The sequence below is a fragment of the Rhamphochromis sp. 'chilingali' genome (assembly GCF_963969265.1).
Source record: "Rhamphochromis sp. 'chilingali' genome assembly, chromosome: 5".
NCBI classification, from domain to species: Eukaryota; Metazoa; Chordata; class Actinopteri; order Cichliformes; family Cichlidae; genus Rhamphochromis; species Rhamphochromis sp. 'chilingali'.
In genome coordinates this window covers 24,624,302-24,649,104 of record NC_137932.1, presented here as the reverse complement: position 1 = coordinate 24,649,104, position 24,803 = coordinate 24,624,302, and the positions used below count along the sequence as shown (strand labels likewise).

General features: G+C 41.2%; 1 protein-coding gene across 1 annotated transcript; it reads left to right on the top strand.

The window, feature by feature from the left end:
- Window positions 1–279: 279 nt before the first annotated feature.
- On the top strand, window positions 280–9,377 carry LOC308397041 (multifunctional protein CAD-like; the record flags this gene model as incomplete). The annotated part of the gene is made up of 14 exons (XM_080882765.1): window positions 280–358; window positions 2,960–3,187; window positions 3,279–3,469; window positions 3,597–3,737; window positions 3,827–3,916; window positions 4,647–4,785; window positions 5,329–5,522; window positions 5,626–5,700; window positions 5,854–6,066; window positions 6,243–6,368; window positions 6,455–6,610; window positions 6,702–6,803; window positions 7,301–7,395; window positions 7,642–9,377. 14 exons carry the CDS (start codon window positions 280–282, stop codon window positions 7,739–7,741), a joined length of 1,929 nt encoding a protein of 642 aa, XP_080738891.1. The 3' UTR covers window positions 7,742–9,377.
- Window positions 9,378–24,803: the final 15,426 nt, after the last annotated feature.

Sequence of the window (24,803 nt, the reverse complement as noted above, 5' to 3'; positions counted from 1 at the left end):
AAAACAAAACTCATGACTGAGTACATGAACTTTTTTCAGCCATGGAAACAGGAAGAACAAAGGCGTGCTGAAAATAGAAAGCAGAAACAGTCTAGACAGCAACTCACATCTCAGGCCAGTAATAAACCACCAGTTCCACAGGTGGCCTGTTCACAACCACCACCATATCAGCCAGAACCCTCAGCCTCAGAGGCACCCACAACCACAAAAAAAACCCCAACGAATCCGTTCCTACCACCACAAGGCCCATACGCCTCAGCCAGACACCAATTGAATTAAATGTCTCGCGACGTCCCCACACACAAAGAGCAAGAAGAAATAGGGACAGATCCTTACAACAGGGACATGGGAGGACACGGTCACAGTTACCCCCAAGAATTTAAAACTGCTCACCCTCTCCACCGCCTCACTGCCAATGAAGAGAGGCAGATGGTTGTTATGACCCCTCTTCCGGAAATCTACAATGATCTCCTTGGTCTTTTTGGTGTTTAAGACCAAGTTATTGTCGTGGCACCATGACTCTAGTTGTTGCACCTCTGTCCTATAGTTTGTCTCATCATTGTTGGATATAAGTCCGAGCACTGTAGTGTCATCTGCAAACTTAACAATGAGATTGGACGCGCAGGAGGAAATACAGTCATGGGTGAAGAGAGTGTATAGCAGAGGGCTCAGAACACACCCCTGAGGGGCACCGGTGTTGACCACAAGGGTGGAAGAGGTGTTCTTACCCACTCTGACACTCTGTCTACGGTTAGTGAGGAAGTCCACAATCCAGTTGCACAGAGAGGAGTTAAGTCCCAGTTGGTGGAGTTTGGGACGTAGTTTGTATGGCCGGATGGTATTAAAAGCCGAGCTGTAGTCTACAAAGAGGAGCCGTGCATAGGTATTCCTGTGTTCCAAGTGCTTCAGTAATGTGTGCAGCACTGTGGCGATCGCATCCTCGGTTGACCGGTTCTCCCTGTATGCAAACTGGTGTGAGTCCAGGGATGGTGGAAAAGCAGCTCTGATGTGTTTAATGACCAGTCTCTCCAGGCATTTGGCGGGAATGGGGGTGAGTGCCACAGGTCTGAAATCGTTCAGACATGTGACATTTGACTGTTTTGGGATGGGAACGATGGTTGCTGCTTTGAAACAGGATGGTACCAGTGAACAGGACAACGAGGTGTTATATATAGAGGTGAAGACGTCCGCCAGGTCTTTTAGCACCCGGCCCAGCACTCCATCCGGCCCGGCCGCCTTCCTGGTGTTAATGCTCCGGAACACACGCCTCAGCTCATGAGTGCTCAGGACCGGAGCAGGGTCGGTTGAGGGGAGAGGGGACAGGACAGGGTCGGTGTTCTCCCTGTCAAAACGGGCATAAAAGAGATTTAGATCCTCAGCCAGAGTAGAACTGTCGGCTGAGGGTGATGGTGTTCTTCTTTTGTAGTCCGTGATAGCCCTGATGCCCTCCCAGACCTGCCTTGGGTTTGTGTTGTTCTCAAACCTGGGTGTTGTTCTCAAACCTGGCCTCGATACGCCTCCTGTGCTGCTGCTTGGCAGTCTTGATGCCTCTTCTCAGGTTGGCCCTGGCAGCACTGTATGCCTCCTGGTCCCCGGATTTGAAAGCGTTGTTCCTTGTTCGAATAAGTTGTTGAACTCCGTGTGTCATCCAGGGTGGATTATTAGGGAACACACGGAATCGTTTCCAAGTTGTTACATTGTCCACACAGAAACAGATGTAGTCCAAGACAGTGGAGGTGTAACTGTCCAATGCGACAGGATTGTCAGTGTCCTGCACCTTGAATACATCCCAGTCTGTGCAGTGGAAACAGTCCTGAAGCATCGGAATAGCATCCTGCGGCCATGTTCTCACGGTTTTGGTTGTAATCCCAGTGCTCTTGATCTTTTGTGTGTATATTGGGTGTAGCAGAAGGGAGAGATGGTCTGACCCAGGTGGGGATAAGCCTGGGCTCTGTACGCATTCGCCATGTTGGTGTACACCTGGTCCAACGTTCTATCTCCTCTGGTAGCACACTTCACATTACGGTGGAAATTGTGAAGTACAGATTTCAGGTCCGCGTGGTTAAAATCCCCAGCCGCAATAAAGACACTGTCCGGGTGTGCTACCAGGCTGTTATTGATGCTGCTGCTCAATTGTGCTAACGCTAGCTTAGCATTAGCATCTGGTGGAATGTAAACAGCGCAGATGTAAACGGCAGAAAATTCCCGAGGGAGATAGAATGGACGGCACTTTAACACCAACAGTTCTACCTCTGTACTGCACAGTTTTTCCGTTACCGTGACGTTCGTGCACCAAAGGTTGTTAATATAGATGCACAGCCCCCCGCCAGTCTTCTTACCCGAGTCCGCAGACCTGTCGGCTCGATAGGCGGTGCGGCCTGCTAGATCGATAGCCGCATTGGGAATGGCGCTGTCCAGCCAGGTTTCAGTGAAAATCATGCACGAACAGTTATTAAAAGTCCGTCGAGTGGCGATCTGCAGTCGTATTTCATCCAGTTTGTAACGGATTGAACGGGCGTTGGAGAGGAATATGATCGGGAGTGGTGGTTTAAACGGACTAGTCTTTAGCCGTGCCCACAGGCCTCCCCGCTTGCCTCTCTTCTGCCTCCGCTCGCAACGTCTCCTCCTGCGGCTTGCTGTTGCGGGTAGCCCCGGGGGTTGCTTAACGATCTCCGGGGGGATGAGATACTCGGATGTTAGTTGAAGATCTCCACGGCTTAGTTGTAGTAGATCATCTCTGTTGTATTGAAGTAACCCCAGACTGTGTGAAATAATACACAGTACCACCAAAAGTGCAAAAGTGTAGGAGCTCCGGGCCGCTGCGTCTGCGCGCCGCCATCTTGGTTGCTGCTGAACCTTTGAACCTGGTTGAGCAGTTGGAGCCTCGGTGCTATTTGGTGTTTGATGCTTCGGCTGTTAAAGTGCATCTTATCTTAATTTTTTGGATTCTTTCCTACAGTTTTAATACTTCTTAATGGTTTTCAGATCCTGGTAATCCGAGCTGCAAAGCAGAAGGGCATCCAGGTCACATGCGAGGTCGCCCCTCACCACCTCTTCCTATGTGAGGACAATGTGGCGCAGATCGGCGACGGTCGAGCGCAGGTTCGACCCATGCTGGGAACACGCGAGGACATGGAGACACTCTGGGAAAATCTGGACATTATCGACTGCTTTGCTACAGACCACGGTCAGAGAGCATTCATTTTCTGTCACCAATCATGCAGACAGACTTGTCTTCGACCTTCCTGAACTGTACGGTTTTTGTTTTGTTTTGCTAGCTCCTCACTCTGTAGACGAGAAGAACAGTGAGCGTCCTCCTCCTGGTTACCCCGGTCTGGAAACAATGCTGCCTCTGCTGCTCACCGCCGTCAGTGATGGACGTCTGACTCTGGATGATATTACCAGACGTCTTTATGACAATCCACGCAGGATCTTCAACCTGCCCGTTCAGGAAAACACCTACGTGGAGGTAAACAGACAAACACAATTAAAGGGAATTCATTTTAAGGAGACATTATTTTGATGCAGTAATTAGCAGCCTATCTGTACTCTGATGAAATATGTTCCTAATTATTTATCAATTACGTGTCTTTCAGGTGGACCTGGAGCAGAAGTGGGTTATTCCTCAGGCCATGCAGTTCACTAAGTCTAAGTGGACTCCTTTCAAAGGTATGAAGGTGAAAGGTAAAGTCCGCCGCGTGGTCCTGCGAGGAGAGGTGGCCTACATCGACGGCCAGGTCAGCATTCGTGCATTTTGCTTTTGAACAAGAAAACAAAGAGAATAAATGTAGTTGATCTAATAAAGTACGTGTCCTGTCTCCTTCAGGTGCTCGTGCCTCCAGGTTACGGTGAGGATGTGAAGACTTGGCCCACTTCTTCCACCCATCCTCCAGAACCTGTCAAAGAAACTCCAATGGTAATAAAAGTGAATGCGGTAATAATGCAGCTGCCTTCCATGCTTTCTGTTGTAAGATAAAGACTCTACAATAATATTACATCACATTGGTGTTTTGGCCACCACCATGATTATTTTTGGAGCCAAAATTGACCAGATTTAAGAAGAGAGTGAAGTTATCTGCCAACACTAACACACTTCTTTAGCAGCCATAGCCATGAAGAACGTGCACACAGCAGCAGATATCGGCTAGTTGATGCTAAGTAAACGTAACTGAAAGAAAACACTAGAATTTCATTCAACAAATTGAATAAAAGAACTTCTTAGATGTAATTAGTTTAAAATGCTGTAAAAGACACAGCAAGCAAAATCGAGAGGTTCAGATCAGTGATTAAAGTTGGTGTTTCTTCCATGCCTGAAATGTCTGGTAGGAGGCAAACAGCAGGTATCAACTTGTTCCTTTTGAAATGTGGAGGAATAGCAGCTCCTCACTTTATTTCTAAGAAAGAGGTCTTAGACGCCACCGTTTGGAGGAAGCTCTTTTCCGGTGCTTATATCCCCGGTCTTCTTTCTTATGAGCGTAGATGACATCTAAAAAGTTCACAGAATTTGGTGAACGTACAGCTAACAGAGTTTAATTACAAACAAAAACATTTAAAGCCTGTACTTAGAACTGTTTTGAGTGTTTCTTGAACTCCTCTATGTGGGGATTACTTGATGTGTTTTGTTTACATTAATTCTGCTCCATCAGACTCCTGAGCGTCGGCGTCCAACTCCACCCCAGGATGGAGTGCGGACTCGAGCTGCGAGCCCACGACGCATTGGTGGAGAAAGCCGCTACCTGCTGCCGTCCCGCATCCACCGTGCCTCTGATCCCGGCCTGCCACCAGGTATTACAGCTCCCAGAATGCTTTGGAACAGCAGTTTTTTGTTTTACCTCGAGGGTTTCTCCCAATGTTTCTACCAGTGTATTATCAGCCTGCCTGGCTGTGGTGGGGCGTGGTCTGCGGTGCCGTGCAGGGAGGGCGGACGTACCTGCACGGCATCCTTAATCACGCCCGCCTAGTTAAAAACACGGGGACTCAGGGGTTTGGGTGTGTAGTGGTGAGATGTAAATAAAGATGGCTCCGAATGATACTCCGTGGTCCCGCCGTGCCTTATTCTCGCCACACTGGCCTTAACAGGGGATTTTTAAAGCCTTCTTTAGGCAAAAGGTATCAATAAGTTGAAAGAGGGGTTAAAAAATGAAGCAGATGTTATCATATCATTTCACATGTTCAGCTGGTATGTCCATTAATCAAGTATGTCAAAACTGTTCATTGCCGTATAAAAACAAGTTTAATTAAAGTTGTTTGATGTTCTCCTGCTGATTCTCAGTGAAACACCTTTGCTGTGTTCCAGTCATTGATACACTGCGACTCTTATCCCCACAGAGATGGTCATGCTCCCACCAGCCGCTGCTGTTGACGGGTACAGCCATCCTCCCCCACTGTCCAGGCTGCTGTCCCCACAGTCTGGGTCAGGACAGGTGCCTCCTGGTCAGGTGTCACACCTGCAGATGTCTCCTCTGCTTCACCCACTGGTGGGACAGCACATCTTGTCTGTCAGACAGTTCAGCAAGGAGCAGGTATGCCGAAGAAGATGAAACACACTCTGGGAATGCTGACAGGTTTGAAACAAGATCTCGGGTCTGAACAAAAGCTTATTTTTGTGTCCTTCGTTTGTTTCAGATCTCACACCTGTTCAATGTTGCTCACACTTTACGTTTGATGGTTCAGAAGGAACGAAGCCTGGAAATACTCAAGGTATCTCCTAAACGTGCCTCATGTTACTGCACTATTCACTAATTTCAGTTATGTGCTGTTACAATGGTGGATGTTCGTATCAAACATGACCAAAGTTATAGAATGATGAGGTACCTTAAAGTAATCCCTCATTCCTCATGCCTTCCTGTTCAGGGTAAAGTAATGGCCTCCATATTCTATGAGGTCAGCACTCGCACCAGCAGTTCCTTCGCAGCGGCCATGCAGCGTTTGGGCGGCTCCGTCGTCCATTCCAGCGAGGCCACTTCCTCCTCGCTGAAGGGAGAATCGCTGGCGGACTCTGTCCAGATCATGAGTGGCTACGCTGACGTCCTCGTGCTGCGTCACCCAACACCTGGAGCTGTAGAGGTGGATTTTAGATGGATACTTTTTTTTATTAAAAGTTTTCTTTACGTAAAAGAAAATAAACACTAATTGGTCATGAAAGTAACTGCAGCAGCACCCTGTTGTGTGTTTTTTGATGCTTGTTTAGTTTGAAGATGAGTTTTTAATATCTTACGCACGTGACTCCTCCTTCTCCTCAGAGCGCGTCCCGTCAGTGGCGTAAGCCGCTGATCAATGCTGGCGACGGTGTCGGGGAGCATCCCACTCAGGCCCTGTTGGACGTCTTCACCATCAGAGAGGAGCTGGGAACGGTCAACGGCATGACGGTGAGCGACATGATTCCTTTTTAATTTAATCTTCAGCCAGAATAAAACTTTACATGAAAACATGTTAAAACTGTGGCGTCTGTCAGATAACGATGGTTGGAGATCTGAAACATGGCCGAACGGTTCATTCCCTCGCCAAACTGCTGACCCAGTACCGCATCACTCTGCGTTACGTGGCTCCCAAAAACCTCCACATGCCAGCAGAGATCGTCAGCTACGTGGCCTCAAAGGGCATCAAACAGGTGAGGACTAAACATGGTTACACAGCAAAGAGGAGTTTTCACAAATATGTACTAAAAACTGCTAATTTTTAAAAAACATGTTTGTTTGCAGGAGGAGTTTGACAGCATCGAGGAGGCTCTGCCTGACACCGACGTCCTCTACATGACGAGGATCCAGAAGGAGAGGTTTGCATCTGAGGAGGAGTACAAAGCCGTAAGTTTCATTTCACCGACGGGTTTTATTTTGTGACACAGATACTTGCATATACTCACAGCGCATCTGTAGTTAGGCCTGGTGCTTCCTGCCTCATGCTGGCCCGGTAATCGTTTTTGATATCGTTCAGTTGGTCTCATGGTGACATTTTCCCTAATCCACTATTCTGCACTGCAAACTCCACTGACTCCATCTGGTGAAGCTGGAGTTTGCCTGCATTTGGAGTTCATCTTTAGTGGAAAGCAGCTGATTTGTTCAGTTATTCGTCACAAAGTTCTTTCCAAATGAAATATTTCTAGAGGCAAAACTATTAAATAGAATTGTCTTAAGAAAACAAGAAGATATGCGAGAAAGAAGGCGTGTGGGGAAATATGGAAGTGGAACCCTTTAGCTAAGCATTCATAGGTGCAGACAGAACCAATCAGCTCAGGTCTCATGTGAATGGATGATCCCGGAGTATTTTTGATCTTTAACTGTGACTCTGTTGTTTCTCTCAGTGTTTTGGTCAGTTCGTCCTCACTCCTCACATCATGACTGGAGCCAAACAGAAGATGGTGGTGATGCACCCGCTGCCCAGAGTCAATGAAATCAGGTGAGACGCGCTCAGTCAAATGTGTGACAACAATATCAGTTCCAGCTGTGTTGTTTAAATGTTGCTTGAGCCCTTAAATGGGCTGCAGAAATGTAACGTTTTGTGTACAATGTCTAATTTCAGTACGATTTCTTTTAACTAACTTAAATTTGAACTGAATTTTATTTTAAACCCACCTTACATTATTTGCTATTGTGTTGATTAAGTGGACTAATGATCTGTTTCTCTTTGTTATTTCTCTCTCAGTGTGGAGGTGGACACAGACCCGAGGGCGGCATATTTCCGTCAGGCAGAGAATGGCATGTACATCCGAATGGCCCTGCTGGCCACCGTACTGGGCCGATAACTCAGTGTGTGTCACAGGCTGGGTCTCTGACCCAGCGCTCTGAGTTCATTTTGTATTTGTCTCATTTTAGATATGTGATTAGTTTGTGTCATTCCTATTTAGCTTTAGTTAAGGAAAGGCAGTTATTAATTATTGTTTCCTTGGTTTCTATGTTTGAGTTCTTGTATCGTTCATCACGTGTTAGGTCTGTTAAGCTTGTGTTGTCATGTCTAGTTTCAGTGTTTCCTGTTTTATTTTGAAGGAGTCGTGTGTTCTTTGTTCATTGTATTTAGTTTCACTTCCCCCGTCCTGTCATTAGATTCATGTCAGTCAGCTGTTCCTCCATGTGTTCCCACTTCCCCTAATCACCTCCTGTGTATTTAAGTCCTGTGTTTTCAGTGTGTCATTGTCAGATCGTCTGCTTTGTTTGCAAGCCAAGAAGTTGCGTCAAGTCTCCTCGCGGCAAGTCCATGTTCCTGTTGTAGGTTTTTAAGTTAATTTAGCTCACCCAGTTTAGTTTATTGTTAGCCTTGCATTTTGCCTTTTGTTTCCGTCTGCATTTGGGTCCACCCTTCACTCTACACACAATCAGCCCTGCTGATTGTGACAGTGTGCTGCTTCTTTGTCCTACAAACTGTCAGAGAAACAAAAATGTATCTTTTCTGAAATCTATACATTTCTCATTTCCTGCCCCCGAGGGGTGCAAGTAGGTTTAAATACTAGATTTAATAGTGAGTTAAAGTTTATAACATGCTGCTGTAACACAGAACTTTTTTTTTCTCCAGTCACACAAATGTTTACTTGTTTTCTTTCCTGCTGTATTTCAAGATTCCTTTATTTTTACATGTCTTAAAACCATTAACATAATTAACATATAGAACCAGAATCTGTCTTGTTTGAAATGGTTAAGAGATGATCAGTGTTTGTGCATCGATGAGCCAAATCGAGGGGCAAAGGGAAGAAATAGGAAGTGGGTGCTGCTATCGATGTCTCTTTTACATATATATATAATTTGCAGCTGCTGCATCTGATTAATGATGTTTAAAGGGACCAATGAGGATGTCAAAGAAGATAAATCCTGAATGCATTTTTACGTTTAGACCAATTTACTGGACCAGCTTCATCAGATGTTTGTTTGGGTTGGCACAGTCCTCTGAAAACCAGCAATGGTGGTTTACGCCTCGAGGTTTTTCAAAAGAAAATTTCTAACAAAATACAGAGAAAAAAATATTTTTACTACACCAAACAATCCGATTGATATTTTGTTTTAAAATGAGCAAAAGCAAAACTAAGTGTCTAATATATTTCTAGGTTACCGGAAAACCTTCATCATTCCAGCTCTACATGAGTATAATGGTACGATACGGCTTACTGCACATGTTTGTCACATGATTTCAGTCTGTTTCAGAGTCGTGACATCCTTGGTTGTATGAAATGGTTGATTCCCTTTCTTCAAATGTGTTGCATTAACTGCAAGTGGAAACGCACAAATATCCTCAGAGCACAGTCTTTGATGGTTTTGGGGTAATCTCTGTAACTATCAGTAATTTCTTACACTGTTGACATAAACTTTTTTTTAAAATCAAAATACAAACGGATGTTTGTAAAGTGTCAAACGACTTCTGTGTCATGTGGAGAAATAAATAATGAAAAAGGATGTTTCTCTTTGTGGTTGATTTCATTTACAGTTTTTTCTGATTGCTTAAGCACATTTATTGTAACTATTGGCTAACTTTGCAAAACTCACAAATAAGAAAACCTGTCACCTAATAATCAAAAATTGTAGTTCTCTTGCAAAAGCAAACACAGCCAGATTAACTCTTCACACCTTCGTAAAAATGGTGTTTCCGTATCAAACAGTACACACAAGCCATCATCTACTAAGCACACAATGCGCCAACTGCACACTGATGGTATGAATACAAAACACATCTGGCTTTTGCTTTCTCTGTGCACAAGGTAGGCTATGTCAGTTTGAGCTCATACTTCTGTCATAGATCCATAAGCATAGAGGGATCCAAACTTCAAGTACTGGTGTTTATTCAAACACATCAAAACAAACACAAGTGTTTATTTCCAAGTATAGGATTATTTGCAATCGCCATAATGACTATATGGGTTACTTGGTCTGCAGTGAACATGCTTCCTCTGCCCCAGCATCTGGTCATCTAGCAATTCTGTAAAGTAACAATTTCAGTATTTGTACATCAATGGTATTGTTGTGTTTCTCATTGGCATATGGCAGTGCTACAAATCTTTGTGCGAAGTGACTGTACTAACCGATTCTCATTTCAAGATGTCCTTATGGTACTTGCTACAGTGTAGCGGCTCGTGTTAGGCTGGACCCGTTGGCCAGCTACCCTCAGGGTCATTCCACGGTTGATTACATGGTCCACTATTGTAGCTCTGATGTCATCAGCAATTCTATTTCTTACTCTTCTTACCCTTCCTATCCCCCCTCCTCATCCTCCTCTCCCTCCTCCTCGTCTTCGTCTTGGTCCTCCTTGTCCTTGTCGTCCTCTTCATCCTACTTCTTCACCTCCACGTCTTCTTCCTCGGCCTCCTCTACTTCTCACTCTTTCTGCTCCCTCCATTGTACTCCGCACACACAGCTTACCTGTATTATAGTGCTTAGGCTGATTGCAAAGTGAACTAATTATCTAAAAAAGTTTTGACATGTGAAAGTGTGCCAGACAGTTGGCAAAATAGTGTTAATGATAGCCATACATGTGTATACTTTGCTAGGAGTGCATTGATCATTTGGAAATTGAGTGTAAAGCAGTGAGTTGTGTTTACAGTTCTGCAAAAAGAGTGCTGTGCAGTGAATTGTAGCTACAGGTTTGCAAAGTGTGTGTTACAAAATTGCAAACTGAGTGCAAAGCAGTGTTTGTGCTCTTAGTTTTGCAAACTCAGTGAGTGGTTTTGCTATAAGTATCAATAGTTTTAGAAATTGTGCTATAAGAATCACAGTTAGGGTTTAAGCATTCAGAAAAAACTGTAATACCCACAAATTATTTCAGAATTTTTAGTAACATAATTTAATGTCTTGTTTGGATCTTGTCGTTGTAGTTACGGATGATTGGTTGTGAGCTCATCCTGACTCAGTACTGGCAAAGGTCATGTCTAAATTGGCCACTTGATTAAGAACAAGTTTCTCACTATGTAAATTATTTTAATACTTCAAAGCTCATTTAACAGCTCAAGGATCCACAAAGGTTTATATCTTCAGTATTGTAGTTAGACTAATGGAAATTGAAAAAAATGGCCATTGGTTTGTCAATGAGTTTTGCAACTAAACTGATTTCGCTTCAGGATGCATCTAAAATGCATTCAGGCTGGCTGTGTGGTGTCGTGGAAAAGTGGTACGTGCAAAAACCTTTTTTTGTCTGTCTTTGAGGGTGGGGGAAGACGCTTAATGTTTTTGTAAGTATGACTAATACTTACAAAAGTATTAGTATACTTTGACTTCTAAGGTATACACACACACACACACACACACACACACACAAGAACAACAACATAGAAGAAGAAGAGGGGTATAGTTTACTACACGTCATAAAAACACAATCAATTATCTTCCAACTGCATCTTTCTGTTCTGACATTAGAGTCCTTGTTTGTTTACTGAACCGTACTTTGGAGTCATACTGTTGTGATACTGGAGAGGAAAGGGTAAGGTGTGAGAGACTAAACCCTTACACACAAAACTTCAAAAATCATGTGTCATTGTAGATAAACTGATCTACAATGTGTTAGTAAAGAGTGACTTGCACTGCAAATTTGTTAAACCATTGCTTAACGGGCCATTAAGCAATGGTTTAACAAATCTCCTTTAACATTCACAGTGACTAAACCAGCTGTCTTACCAGCTGTTATATTCTTTAAACTTAAAATAAACCCCTGAAATTAGAGTTTGGTGTTTTAAGTCACCTATTAAAAAACACGAGTGAACACTTCTTTCTCTCAGCAGCATTACTGAAGTGACACTTTGATGATGCTTCATATCACAGTCTTTATGATGGAAAAAAACATGCAGATGTCTGCACTGCCACTGTCATGAAAATGTCCAGAGCCAGGGTTCAAGCTTCCTCTTCAGTTATCATTGATCATTAATATGGAGGCCATAGAGCGTGCGCAGTGGGGACCGCGTGGCCCGGAAGTGCCACTTTTTCGGATGAGTGAACGCGCGTGCATCAGTGTGCATGTGTGCGTCCTCATACGTGCAAAAGGTGCCCTTTCTGGCCGTCACTGGTGGAGGTGTGGGGGGCATACCTCCCACCCCCAAAGGTGCCCCTTATATTCTTCTATTGTTAAAATATGTTATGAATACATAGAATAAAGACATTTTCCATCACAGTGTTATTGCTCATCAAGTCAAGCTGTAAAACCAAGAGGGTATTTAGAAGTTCTTTGAGAAAATTCTTATACGTATCAGAGCTTTTCTATTGGGATAACAGAGACTTACAGAACGTCAGGTGGTTTTCATGCTAGTTGTAATAGTGAGAAGAGATTAGTAGTATAACTTTGTAATAAAAAATAATATTAATAAAGAAATGGTTTACAAATATGAATGTTTATTTATGTGCAGAAATAAAATGGAAAACAGCAGACTTAAAAATTGCTCAAATTAAAATGTAACGAAAACAAAATTGAGAACTGAATGTGGAAGGAACTAAACAAAACTTAAAGAAGAAACCCGAATCACAAGATCCAACAAATGATCAGGGAAAGATAAAGGAGGACAGGACTTTATATACATCGAGGACTAGTTGAGGTTTAGGATAAACACAGATGAAGACAATATGGGCAGATTGAGAAATAACAGAATAAAAAGTAGGACTAATGCAAGACATGAAAGAAAAGTAAACTTCAAAGTAAAACAGGAAATAAAAAACTGAAGCTAAATTAAAGTGAACAGCAAGTGTAAGCAGGGTTTAAATGACATTTAACCTCCACATGTCTTCTGCTGGACAGGAACAACTTTTTGTTGTTAAGTTGCAAATATGTTAATAATGTACAAATGTTAGCGGAAATGTTTTTGTAAAATATAAATGTATAACTATATCTTTAATATCTATACCAGGCTTATGTGGGTACATTTAGATATTCACACTTCAATCAATCAATCAGAACTTTATTTGTCACATGTAAGTTGCCCTCCAGTGATCACATTCTGGAAACACACTGGTCTGATTTCATAAAGAAAATAAAGTTTCTATTTACATTTATTTATATAGTTTTAATGGAGGATATAAAGACGTGCTTCTGGATTTGAAACCAAATGTTTGTTATAATAATGGTATCTATCTAATAGTTTATGATAATTAGCACGTCGCTATCAATCTGTTGCATGCAAACACAAAATTAGTCTTTAACTTAAATGCGAGTCCTTTTTGTTAACTTGAACTATGTGACTGGGAAACTGAGAGTAGAGTAGAGGCTGCTGGGATCAGCAGTGGCTGCAGCAGAAGAGGAATGAGCCTTCACAGTGCTGTAGGTCACTGCATCACCTTCATCATCACCACGAACCTGGAAAAGTGACATAACACTGTGACCCTGAAGTGGATAAGCGGTTCGATGGAAGTAGTGGAAGGGCGCTTAGAGATCACATGCTTCTGTGTTCAATACATTATTTTTACTTTCAAAGAAATTGTGGATCAAATATGATGGATTCTTTGTTTGCCCATGCTCAGCCTCTCCACCAACGTCTATGAAGTTCTGTTTTGCAGTTAACAAGTCGCCCATCAAATGTTTTGTAGTTACTCACATGATTGCTGCAGGAGGACTCAGTTAACTATGCTCACATCAGCATAAACAATCCATAAAAACTCTGCATGGTGTAATAGCTGATGTATAGCCCTATAGCCCTTGACCTTCAGAGAGGGTTGTGCTCTCTGTGAGCTCTCGTTACTGATGTTACTGAGTAAATAAATACATAAATATAAATATAGTAAATAAATAAATAATACACAAAGACAAAACCTTACCTGAACTTTACAGTTTTTTTTAATTGGTTTGGTACTATTTTCACAACTAAAGTGTGCATTTTCAAATCTCTCAGTACAAAACTCACATTTGATCACATTTGTAACACCACTAGTCATTCTTTCAAATCTGATGTCATGAGTTCATTGTATTTGCACATATTTTCATTCCACTTAATCATTGTTGCAGAACATATGATCATTGTGATATATACTGAGAACATTTGCTTTACTCACCCAAACAAAACAGTAAGATCTTTTTTCAACGTAGTACTTTTACCAATCATTTCATTCAGGAGCAAATAATACAAGGTAAGCGTTTCAAATTGTCCTTGGTGATGAATGAGTGTAACTGAACTGTAAAACTTTACACAGCAAGTATTACACTTATGTTCAGGCATAACAAAAAAAATAAAAAATAAAAAAAATAAAAAATATATTCATATATATATATATACACACATATACACACACACACACGAAAAAGGGAGAAAAAACAACAAGTCATTTACACAAGCACAATATATTTTTTATTTTATTTTTTATCACTTTTATACAATTAATCAAGCCGGTCATTAACATTGGGCCATAAGTTTTCATCAACATCCCAGTGGATGTCTTCGTTGTTCAGGCACCGTGGGAAAAATCTCCTGGCAAGACGAATCCAGGCTTGACATTGCTCAGCAGTTATATCACCACAAGCTCCACACATGGCTTGAAGAAGGGAGAAATGCTCATGGGGATGGCGATCATACACCTTCCACCACCATGTAGAGAAGAATTTCTCAATTGGGTTGAGGAAAGGGGAATATGGTGTGTTTGAAACCATTCCTGAACCAGCTGTGCATGGTGGAAGCTGACATTGTCCCACACAACAACATAGACGATGTCTTCTCCCTGACAGGCCTGCTCCAGTTCATTTAAAAAAAAAAAATCAGGTGTTCAGTGTTGTATGACCCTAGAACTGGTCTACAGCCTACCACACCATCTTCAGATATAGCTGCACACATGAGATGTTCCCCCCACGTTGTCCAGGGACGTGGATGGTAGCCCAATAAGGTTACGTCCTCTGTGTCTAGTTTTTGCTAGATTGAAAGCGGCCTCATCAACAAAAATATACTTGTGATGATTCACAGCAGCGTCCAGCTCCATCACCCTCTGTTACAGTAATTGCATGCCAGTTTAGTGTTGTACCTGAATATATTCTGAACGCAGTTGTTTCACCTGGACATTGTTCCTCTTAAAAGGAACTTACAAATGACCAGACAACAATTAGTCAAGTTGAAAATCCATGGACATAATGAATGATTCATTGATTAAACATTAAGATCGGTTGAATTAAATGACAGAAAAATGTATTACAGTTTTTTCCGATTGCTTAAGCACATTTTTTGTAACTATTGGCTAATTTTGCAAAACTCTTCACACAAATAAGAAAACCTGTCACCTAATAATCAAAAATTGTAGTTCTCTTGCAAAAGCAAACACAGCTAGATTAACTCTTCACACCTTCATAAAAATGGTGTTTCCGTATCAAACAGTACACACAAGCCATCATCTACTAAGCACACAATGCGCCAACTGCACACTGATGGTATGAATATAAAACACATCTGGCTTTTGCTTTCTCTGTGCACAAGGTAGGCTATGTCAGTTTGAGCTCATACTTCTGTCATAGATCCATAAGCATAGAGGGATCCAAACTTCAAGTACTGGTGTTTATTCAAACACATCAAAACAAACACAAGTGTTCATTTCCAAGTATAGGATTATTTGCAATCGCCATAATGACTATATGGGTTACTTGGTCTGCAGTGAACATGCTTCCTCTGCCCCCAGCATCTGGTCATCTAGCAATTCTGTAAAGTAACAATTTCAGTATTTTTACATCAATGGTATTGGTGTGTTTCTCATTGGCATATGGCAGTGCTACAAATCTTTGTGCGAAGTGACTGTACTCACCGATTCTCATTTCAAGATGTCCCTATGGTACTTGCTACAGTGTAGCGGCTCGAGTTAGGCTGGACCCGTTGGCCAGCTACCCTCAGGGTCATTCCATAGTTGATTACATGGTCCACTATTGTAGCTCTACAATTCTATTTCTTACTCTTCCTACCCTTCCTCTCCCCCCCCCCCTCATCTTCCTCTCCCCCCTCCTCGTCTTCCTCTTGCTCCTCCTTGTCCTTGTCGTCCTCTTCATCCTACTTCTTCACCTCCACGTCCTCTTCCTCGGCCTCCTCTACTTCTCACTCTTTCTGCTCCCTCCATTGTACTCCGCACACACAGCTTACCTGTATTATAGTGCTTAGGCTGATTGCAAAGTGAACTAATTATCTAAGAAAGTTTTGACATGTGAAAGTGTGCCAGACAGTTGGCAAATTAGTGTTAATGATAGCCATACATGTGTATACTTTGCTAGGAGTGTGTTGGAAATTTGGTAATTGAGTGTTGTGCAGTGAATTGTGCCTACAGTTTTGCAAAGTGTGTGTTACAAAATTGCAAACTGAGTGCAAAGCAGTTTTTGTGCTTTTAGTTTTGCACACTCAGTGAGTGGTTTTGCTATAAGTCTGAATAGTTTTAGAGATTGTGCTACAGGAATCACAGTTAGGGTTTAAGCATTCAGAAAAAACTGTAAACTGAATGATAAGAGATGCAAATCAAAAATTTTATAGTGACAACATTATGAAAGGCAGTAACTGTGAACGAAACATTTATTTAGATGAAACACTTATTTTGTGTAGTGAAAATGATATTTTGTCATTATGTGTATTGTACTAACACAATTGAAAATATGCTGAAATGTTTGAAAAAGGTGCACTTTTGATGATCTGTTGTGATATAAGTACTAAGAGTTTTGAAAATGTACCAGTTGCTTGTGAAAACTGCGCCAAACCAATTAAAAAAACTGTATTCGTGGTTTTGGTGTAGCGTAGCGTAGGAAACTTCAGGATCTGCCTACGCAGTGAAGACGAGAAGATACATGGACAACAATGATGAGATGATGATGATGATGATGATGATGATTATTATTATTGTTGTTGTAGCTTATAATAGAAGGTGATCACATGTGGGGTATGAAATGCTTTTTGTTTCAGTCTTTGTGACAGTGGAACTGAATCAGCCTGTTAGAGAAAATGGCCAGATGTGGATGCCCAGATACTTGTACCTCCTCCACCACATCAACATACTCCATATATTTATTATCTTCCGCTTATCTTTACCAGGGTCACAGAGGAGCTGGAGCCTATCCCAGCTATCATAGGGCGAGAGGAGGGGTACAACCCAGAGAGGTCGCCAGTCTTTCGCAGGGGAAACAGAGACAAACAGAGACAAACAGACAATACAGTTTTTGCCCGTTGCTTGAACACTATAAACCCATGCTTAGACTAAAGTAACACAACGTGAAGCTGTTGTTACCATACCTCAAACACATGTACCCCTACCTTAAACAAAAGCGCTGCTTTGCACCCCAGTACCAATTATGCAACACACCTACTCCCTCATGCAACACACATGGTCCTGCATGCTACACTCTATTTCATACATAAGACACTTCGCTCACAAAATGAAATCTCAGGGTGCCATTCGGAAAACACATGTATCCAAAATACAAAACACATCGGGTAATTGCAACCACTCAAATACACACCTGAAGGCACCTACTTGCAAAACCGAACACCAATTAGCCAACTACAAAAAGCCCTCAGCGTAGCCATTCCAAGAACTTTGCAAGCATGGATGGAGGGAGAGCAAGAGGATATTTACCCCGGTGCCTAGCGGGAGAGGACATTGCTTGCGATGTTGATGAGGTCCTGTGGCCAGACCCCAACAGACGGCGGGATCCATGAGCCCACTTATGCACAATTGTCATGGTTTTTTGTGTTTACAGTATAGTGTTTTTTCTATTGCAGTACTATTGTGTTGTTGTTGTTTTATTTGCTGTACCTGTATTCATGGTACTGCAATGTACAGTATTGAGTAGGTCTATTTGCGTTTATGGTTGTTTGGAAATGTGTCTCCTGTAAATGTGCCTTCTGAATAAACAATGGGAATCAAGGACTGCAGTGTTTTATGTACAGCAGACTAGTGTGTTCCCCCTGATCTGTGAGTGTTTGCATATGGTGCAGGTATGTGTCATTTTGTCAACAGAGTTACATTTTGACAAAGGAATGTTAGGTTTTGACAGCAGAGTTTAGGTTTTGGGAGTAGAGTTCCAATTTGGCACAGATGTGAATGGTATATTTCCCAGTGTTGTGTCATGTGTACTTGTGTGTACAGTTTTGGCACAGCGAGCGGGGTTTTGCAAAATGTGTTCAAGCAGTGGGCAAAAACTGTAATATAAGTAAAATCACATCAAACATTTACTTAAATATTTCAAGTGTGAAAGTAGAATATTGTTTCTCATGTTTACATCAGATGAGAAACATGAAAAACTTTTGTGCTTTTACTTTTTCATTTATTCAGGTGACACAAAAACAACAAAGAATCCAGCCAGAAAAACTGAAATAAGCACAAAATCAGAAACAACCCCAACAATGAAGAGTCCTTCAAAAGCAGGACTGAAGATTAAGCTGGTTGCATAAATATCTGTTTATTTTAAATTTATTTGAGCTTTTGAAATGATATGCAAATGAAAACTCACTTTAACTTTGTATATAAATACTTTTAAATACAAATCATATCACAGAAATTTGCACATTTATTAATAAAATGCTGTTACATTTTTAAAAGAAAGGAATTTACACGGAACAGAAAACTGCAACCAAATAATTTTAATAATCACATTTTTTGTGTTTGACAGATTTTTTGTTTCTTTGAGGTTCATTGTTGTCTCTGTGGGATTAGCAGCGCTTTTAATAACTGCTGCAACAGTCAATATAAGGACAAGACATAAAGGTACATTTAAGATTGAATGATTTTGAATTTTAAAACAAAACTGAAATTGACTTTCTTCTCTCATTTTAGGGAACAAAACTCAGATGGATGAAACCACAGTAAGTACAAATCTCAATAATCCTAAGGTTGTTATTCTGATCTTGTTATTTGATATTGTCATTGACCCATAACTGTGGATGATGATGTAGAAGTGTCTTTGGATAATGGGATTAAATAAACATGAACCAGCTGTCCCTCTCTGAGGGAGTGTTAACAAAAACAAAACTGCCTTCACAGAGACAGTTTTCATCCAGATATAACTGGACTGTGTCTGTTTTCCAGGGACTGAGTTTAAACCCTGCAGAGACTCAGTCTGCTCCTCAAACCAGCTGGGACTCGGTGTGATCACACACTTCACCCAGAGTTTAGACTACTTGTCAAAGTGTGCTCTGTAAATACAAATGTGTGTGACTCACTGTGAGAGCAGACGAGAGATAAGAAAGTTGGACAATGCAAAAATGTGTTTTAGTGCAACTGCAATTTTGTATTTACAGCTCACTTGTTTCAAAATTCCATTTTTTGAATAAATTGTTTGGATGATTGATGTTTGTTTTTTTTAAATAGCCTCATATTTAAATTTGTTTATTGATCTGAAACTTTCACATGTGAAAAACATACAAAAAAAGGAAATAAGGAAGAAGCCAAAGACTTTTTCACTCCACTGTAAATCAAGTAGTTGTAATCTTGAAGGAAGATTTCATGAATGCGGTTTCAGGGTGAAGACAGTGTCCGTCATTATCACGAGTTTGAAGCTGGAAATCAAATGGATTATGTTGAAAGTTGTCAGTTTGTCGGCCCCGAAGGAAAAGACTATTTGTGGAGTAAGATGGATAAAGATGGAAATGTGCTAAACAGTGAAAAGAGTGTGTTGGGAAGATGGAACGAGTACTCTGAGGACCTGATGAATGTAAAAAATGAGAGAAAGAGGAGGATGAATGGTCAGTTAAAAGTGTCCAATGTTGGGGAAGTCCTGACGTGAAGGGAGCTTAGGAGCAGTTACAGCAAAGGCAGCATTAATCTGTTTATCAAACATTAGATTAGAGTAAAAAAAAAAAACACTCCTAGGTTCCTTGCAAAGGTTTTTATTATTATTATTATGAATTCCTAAAGGGCCAAAGTCACAGCGGTCACAGGGACCAAACACAATCACCTCTGTTTTCTGTTCATTTAGGTTAAGGAAGTTAAAAGCCATCCATGCCATCCTCAACATCCTCCAAACAATCTAGCAAACCCTTCAGACGACTCACAGATTCACGTTTCAGTGGCAGGTAAATCTGTGAGTTGTCTGCATAGCAATGGAATGAGATCCCATGTTTTTCAAAAAATTGAACCCATGGGGAGCATATAAATAGAAAAGAGAACTGGACCAAGATTGGACTCCTTGAGGACCCCACAAGAAAGTGAGGCTTCTGAGGACGATGTTTCCCCCAATCTAACAGAAAAACTTTGGTTGGACAGGTAAGATTTAAACCACTCCAAAGCAGTCCCTTTGATTCTGACACAGTGCTCAAGCCGAGCGATAAGAATCCCATCAAATGCAGCACTGAGGTCTAACAGTATTAAAATGGCAAAATCTCCCAAGTCAGAAAAGTTAAAAGGTCATTAAAAACTTTTACAAGAGCAGTTTCAGTGTTGTGGTGCGTTTTTAAAACCAGACTGAAATACTTCACTAATGCCATTTTTATCTAGAAAGGTCTGGAGCTGAAGAAGGACAACTTTCTTTAGGAATGTCTGGACTGACAACCAAACATATCAAGCTTCTGTGTTTGAGCCAGAGACTGCACTTGTGGGTGAACAATACAAACATTTTATATTTCTTATATCAGTAATGTAACTTGCAACAAAACGTTCTGGGAAGCTTAAACTTAGTTTCAGAATAATTAAATCTGAGACTTTGTTTTATTGAAAAGGTTAATAAAGTTTGAAATTGTATCAAAAATAAAACAAATTATTAAATAACACCGGCTACAATATTGGTAACATATGTGTGTTGTTCAACAGAACTTTTTCCCAGGCTTTTGTTTATATGCTCAGTCGAAAACCACTTTAACATAATTTTCAGCATAATTACTATTTTTTGTGACTATTCAGTACTTGAGTATAATTTATTGAATTATTTAGTAATAAATATGAAGTAAAAAGTTTTGATCACAAATGGGATTTTTCCAAAACTAAGCTTGCTTAATAGTTCTGAACTGTTACTGTAAAGTTTATAATAAAGTCATAATAACCTGATATTTAGAATCTCCATATATCATTTCCTTTATGCTTATATGTTGTCAAACAATGGCAGTAAGAAACATAGTGTTAAAATAGCTCTATATAGCATTATCTAATCTTGAGAAGAGGTCAAAGGTCAGTTATGGGGTCTTGCTATATGCTATGAGACAAACATAGCACAGTTGTAAGTATCATAGTTTCTAGGCTCTAAGGCTTTGTCAGTTTAATAGTGAGCTTTACAAGATTGATTTTCGTGCTAAAAGCTGGCACAGAACTAAGTTCGCTTATGACCACTAGAGCTGGAAACAACCTCAAGCAATCCTAAGGCTAATCAGCACGGCTAGCATTGTTAAATGTTGTCATTGCTAACATATAGCTGTTTAACAGCATAGTGAGTAGCGAGAACGCTAAGTTATTGTTAGCTTTTAAAAGAAAAATGTTGGCAACCGTAACCATGGCCTGCGGAGGGTATATAAATGCTGCACAAGGTTCCATTCGTCCCTTTACACTTGCTATTGGACTTGTTTTGACCTGCTCCAACCTCAGCCTGTGGAAAGTTAAGTTTTCGGAAAATATTTACTGAAAGCGGATTTGACTTGCTCGCCACAACAAGTACTTCATCTTTGGATTGTTTGTACTTGTTTTTCATACAGCAAAGCCTGAAGATGGCTCGTCGTGGACTCGACAGCCCCCTGGACTTCGCTGCAGGTACTTTTAACATTTCTTCAGTTATTTTAAGAGCTACTAAATGACTGTAATAATTTAATAAGTTCCAGTGTGAATATCAAGTTTTAATGTTATCAAAATATGCTTATTCCAAGATTTTTCCCCGTAAATTGTTTGTATGCTTTAAATTTTCCGGGAGAGGTGTAGAAATTATTAACGACTGGTGTATGAATTTGAAAAAAAAGGTGTTACTTTGATTTGAAGGCTTCAAATTTGACACTTTTTTAATGATTTGGTTAAAAATAGCTTAACGGACTAAAATTTGTAAAATGCCCCAAAATCAGTCTCTGTGGTAACAGCATCTTCAGCATGTCATGACGTCAGAACACACAGGTGTAAACACACCAGATCCCGGTCCCTTCCTAACATCCTGTTCTTCTTGGATCAAAGGCTTTATTGAAATAAACTATAACTTTTCCCCTGCTACAAAACATGATAATAAAAAATAACAAAAATAAATGAATATAAAAAAGAATATGAAAACAGTAATCATAGTACAGTAGTAATAATGGTATCCTTATGTTATGCCACTACTATATCTTATTATATAGCAGTTAATGATGTGAACTTAGTTGACTTAGCTGTTTTTTGCTTGCATGAACAAGTAGAAGTGTCATTCAGTCTGACATAAATGTAGCCTAAAATGCTTTTCTCTCATCACCTGCTCAAACTAACAGATGTAGCTCTGTTCCTTTAGCACTTGATGTTTATTACATTCTTAATGTTATTTTAAACTTGTTTCCTCACAGGTCGTCTCGACTACGTGGTTGAGCGTCCTGCAGAAGAAGGCCTTCCAGAGGTCATCAGGATCCTGGATGACTCTGATACCGAGCGTGTCAGTGAAGGTGAGTATGGTGAGTATATCCCTCTCCCATCCTCACCCTCTTCTCCTGAAGCACAGAATCCTGATGACAGTGAAGAGGAAGGTGAGTACCCTCCCTACATACCTGAGGACGTCGAAGAGGTGAGTGAAGACACTGACAATTCCTCTGACTGGAACAACTCAGAAGAGTGGGCCGATTGGCCTAGTGACGACTCGGGGTATGACACCATGGATGAGAGAGCTGATTCCCCTCTCATCCAGGAGCTCCCTCCAGAGCCGTTTTGGCACGATTGGCAACATCCTATTGCTCCAGGTGCTGCCCCGTTCGCCATGCCGCCTTTCGGCCAGGCCAACGCCCCACTCTTCCCGGTTGGTGATCCTTTAGCTTCTCCTGCTTCCTCTGCTCCTCCCTCAGCTGCTTCCTCTCCTGCTCCCTTAGCTGCTTCCTCCCCTGCTCCCTCAGCTCCTTCCTCTCCTGCTCCTTCTTCCGCTACTCTCTCAGCTTCTCCTTCAACCTCAGCTCTCACCTCCTCAGCAAAGAGAAGCGGAGACGACACCTGCACTGATGAGGTAAGTGCAAAGAGGTGCAAGGTAAGTGATGACACGTTTTATGGCCCTTCAACATCCTCGGGTTCTGTTGGTGTCAGACGCTTCTGGGAAAGGCCTTTTAACCTTTCACTTGATGACAGCGACTCTGACTAGATTATGTTAGAACTTGTTTTTAAGCTTTAAATGTTTAAGTTGGCCTTTGCAGTGTTTGTAAATGACTAACATTTTTTTCTCAAGCTCTAGCTCACCATGCGGGACAAAGGTAAGTCCGTACTTAATGTCAACACAAATAAGTAGAAAAGGTTTAAAATGATGTCGTGAACTGACTGTAGTCTCTTGTTTTTACATAAGGTATAGCCTGTGGCTCAGGGATCAGAGGTAAGGTAAAAACACATAACAGAAGAAAAGTAAAGTGAACAACTCTGTGATCTGTGAATTCATGCTTTTCTCTTTGTCTTTTTGTCTTCAGGTGCTTTACACTTGTCCTCTCCCAGCATTCAGCACTTCAGACACTCAACGCCCAGGACGGAGCTAACACAGAGAGATACTCCACCCAGAAGACAGCCTTACCCCAACCCGATGAGAAGGATGGATGACCAAATGACAAACTGGAGAGTGGTGCTGTGTTCCAGCTATGTAAGTTATCACCTCACATTGGCTACAAACTGTCTTGAAGACTAAATCCTTCCAATAGCTGGTGTAAATCATCGTCCTACAGTACTGTAGGTTTAAGTTTAGTTATAGTTATTGTGTGTATATGTTGAGTTTAAAATTGCATTTTAACAACATGCTGCAGCTACCAACAATGGAAATGCTGTTTTGTGTTAAAATGACGTCTTTCTCGTGTTATTGCTTTGCAGGGCAGCTGAGAGTGGACAGAGCTGCACAGAGGACCAAAGATCCACTCTCAGCACTTCATACCTGACTGGCCACAGCACCACCCCTCTTCACCCAGGGTGAGGAGGGCCCTGACCCCACCTGCACAGAGGGAGTTGTGAACATGCACTTCTGTGTCGGTGGGTTTAGGAGCCTCCTCACACTCACACGGATGAAGACTGTCACTGGAAGATGTCTCCATTGCATCAGCAGGACGTAAGCATTTGTATAATATTACAGTTTGTGATGTTTTATACATGTTTTTATTGCTTCACTTCAAACTAGGAGATATAAAATAAACCAGTTTTCATAATATTTTCTGTGTATTTAGTTGTTTTCTTAATAAGTTATTTGGAACATCATTGCAACCTGTCAGCTTTTTATTGGGGATTTATAAAGTTGCTGGTGGCTCAAGTGTGTACAGTGGGGTGTTGTTTTTGTCACATGGTAAAAGTGACCTCATAGGGAGCAAAAAGAACAACTGAACAATTTGGGGATTCACAGACTTTGGTAATCATTAAAAGATGAAGAAAAATAGTTTTATGTGATCAGTTTTAAGTAGTGAGCAGCAATTTAATCAAATGCTGGGATGAAATGGGACAAAAGGGTCATGTGACAGCCACATTAGTTCCCTTCCCTCGTTTAACAATGTGTAAGCAGACTGCTTTAACCTGCAATTTACTGCATGTTATTAGGCTGCATGGTACAACCACAGTCTGCTAACCACCTGTGGTGAGCGAAGGTTTTGAGGCATTGTTCGAACTACTGATGAAGCTTTATCAATGCTTGTTAAGTTTCCCAACCACATTTCATCCCGATGGTCCAAGGCTTACATCTTTATGCTCACAAACGTGCTTCTGTAATTAACCAGTAACAAATGTATTACTTTAAGTTACAGTGTGAGGGGCACTGATGAACATAAATTAGATTTAACTTGATTATGTGTTTAGGTCAAGAGACACAGACCTTCA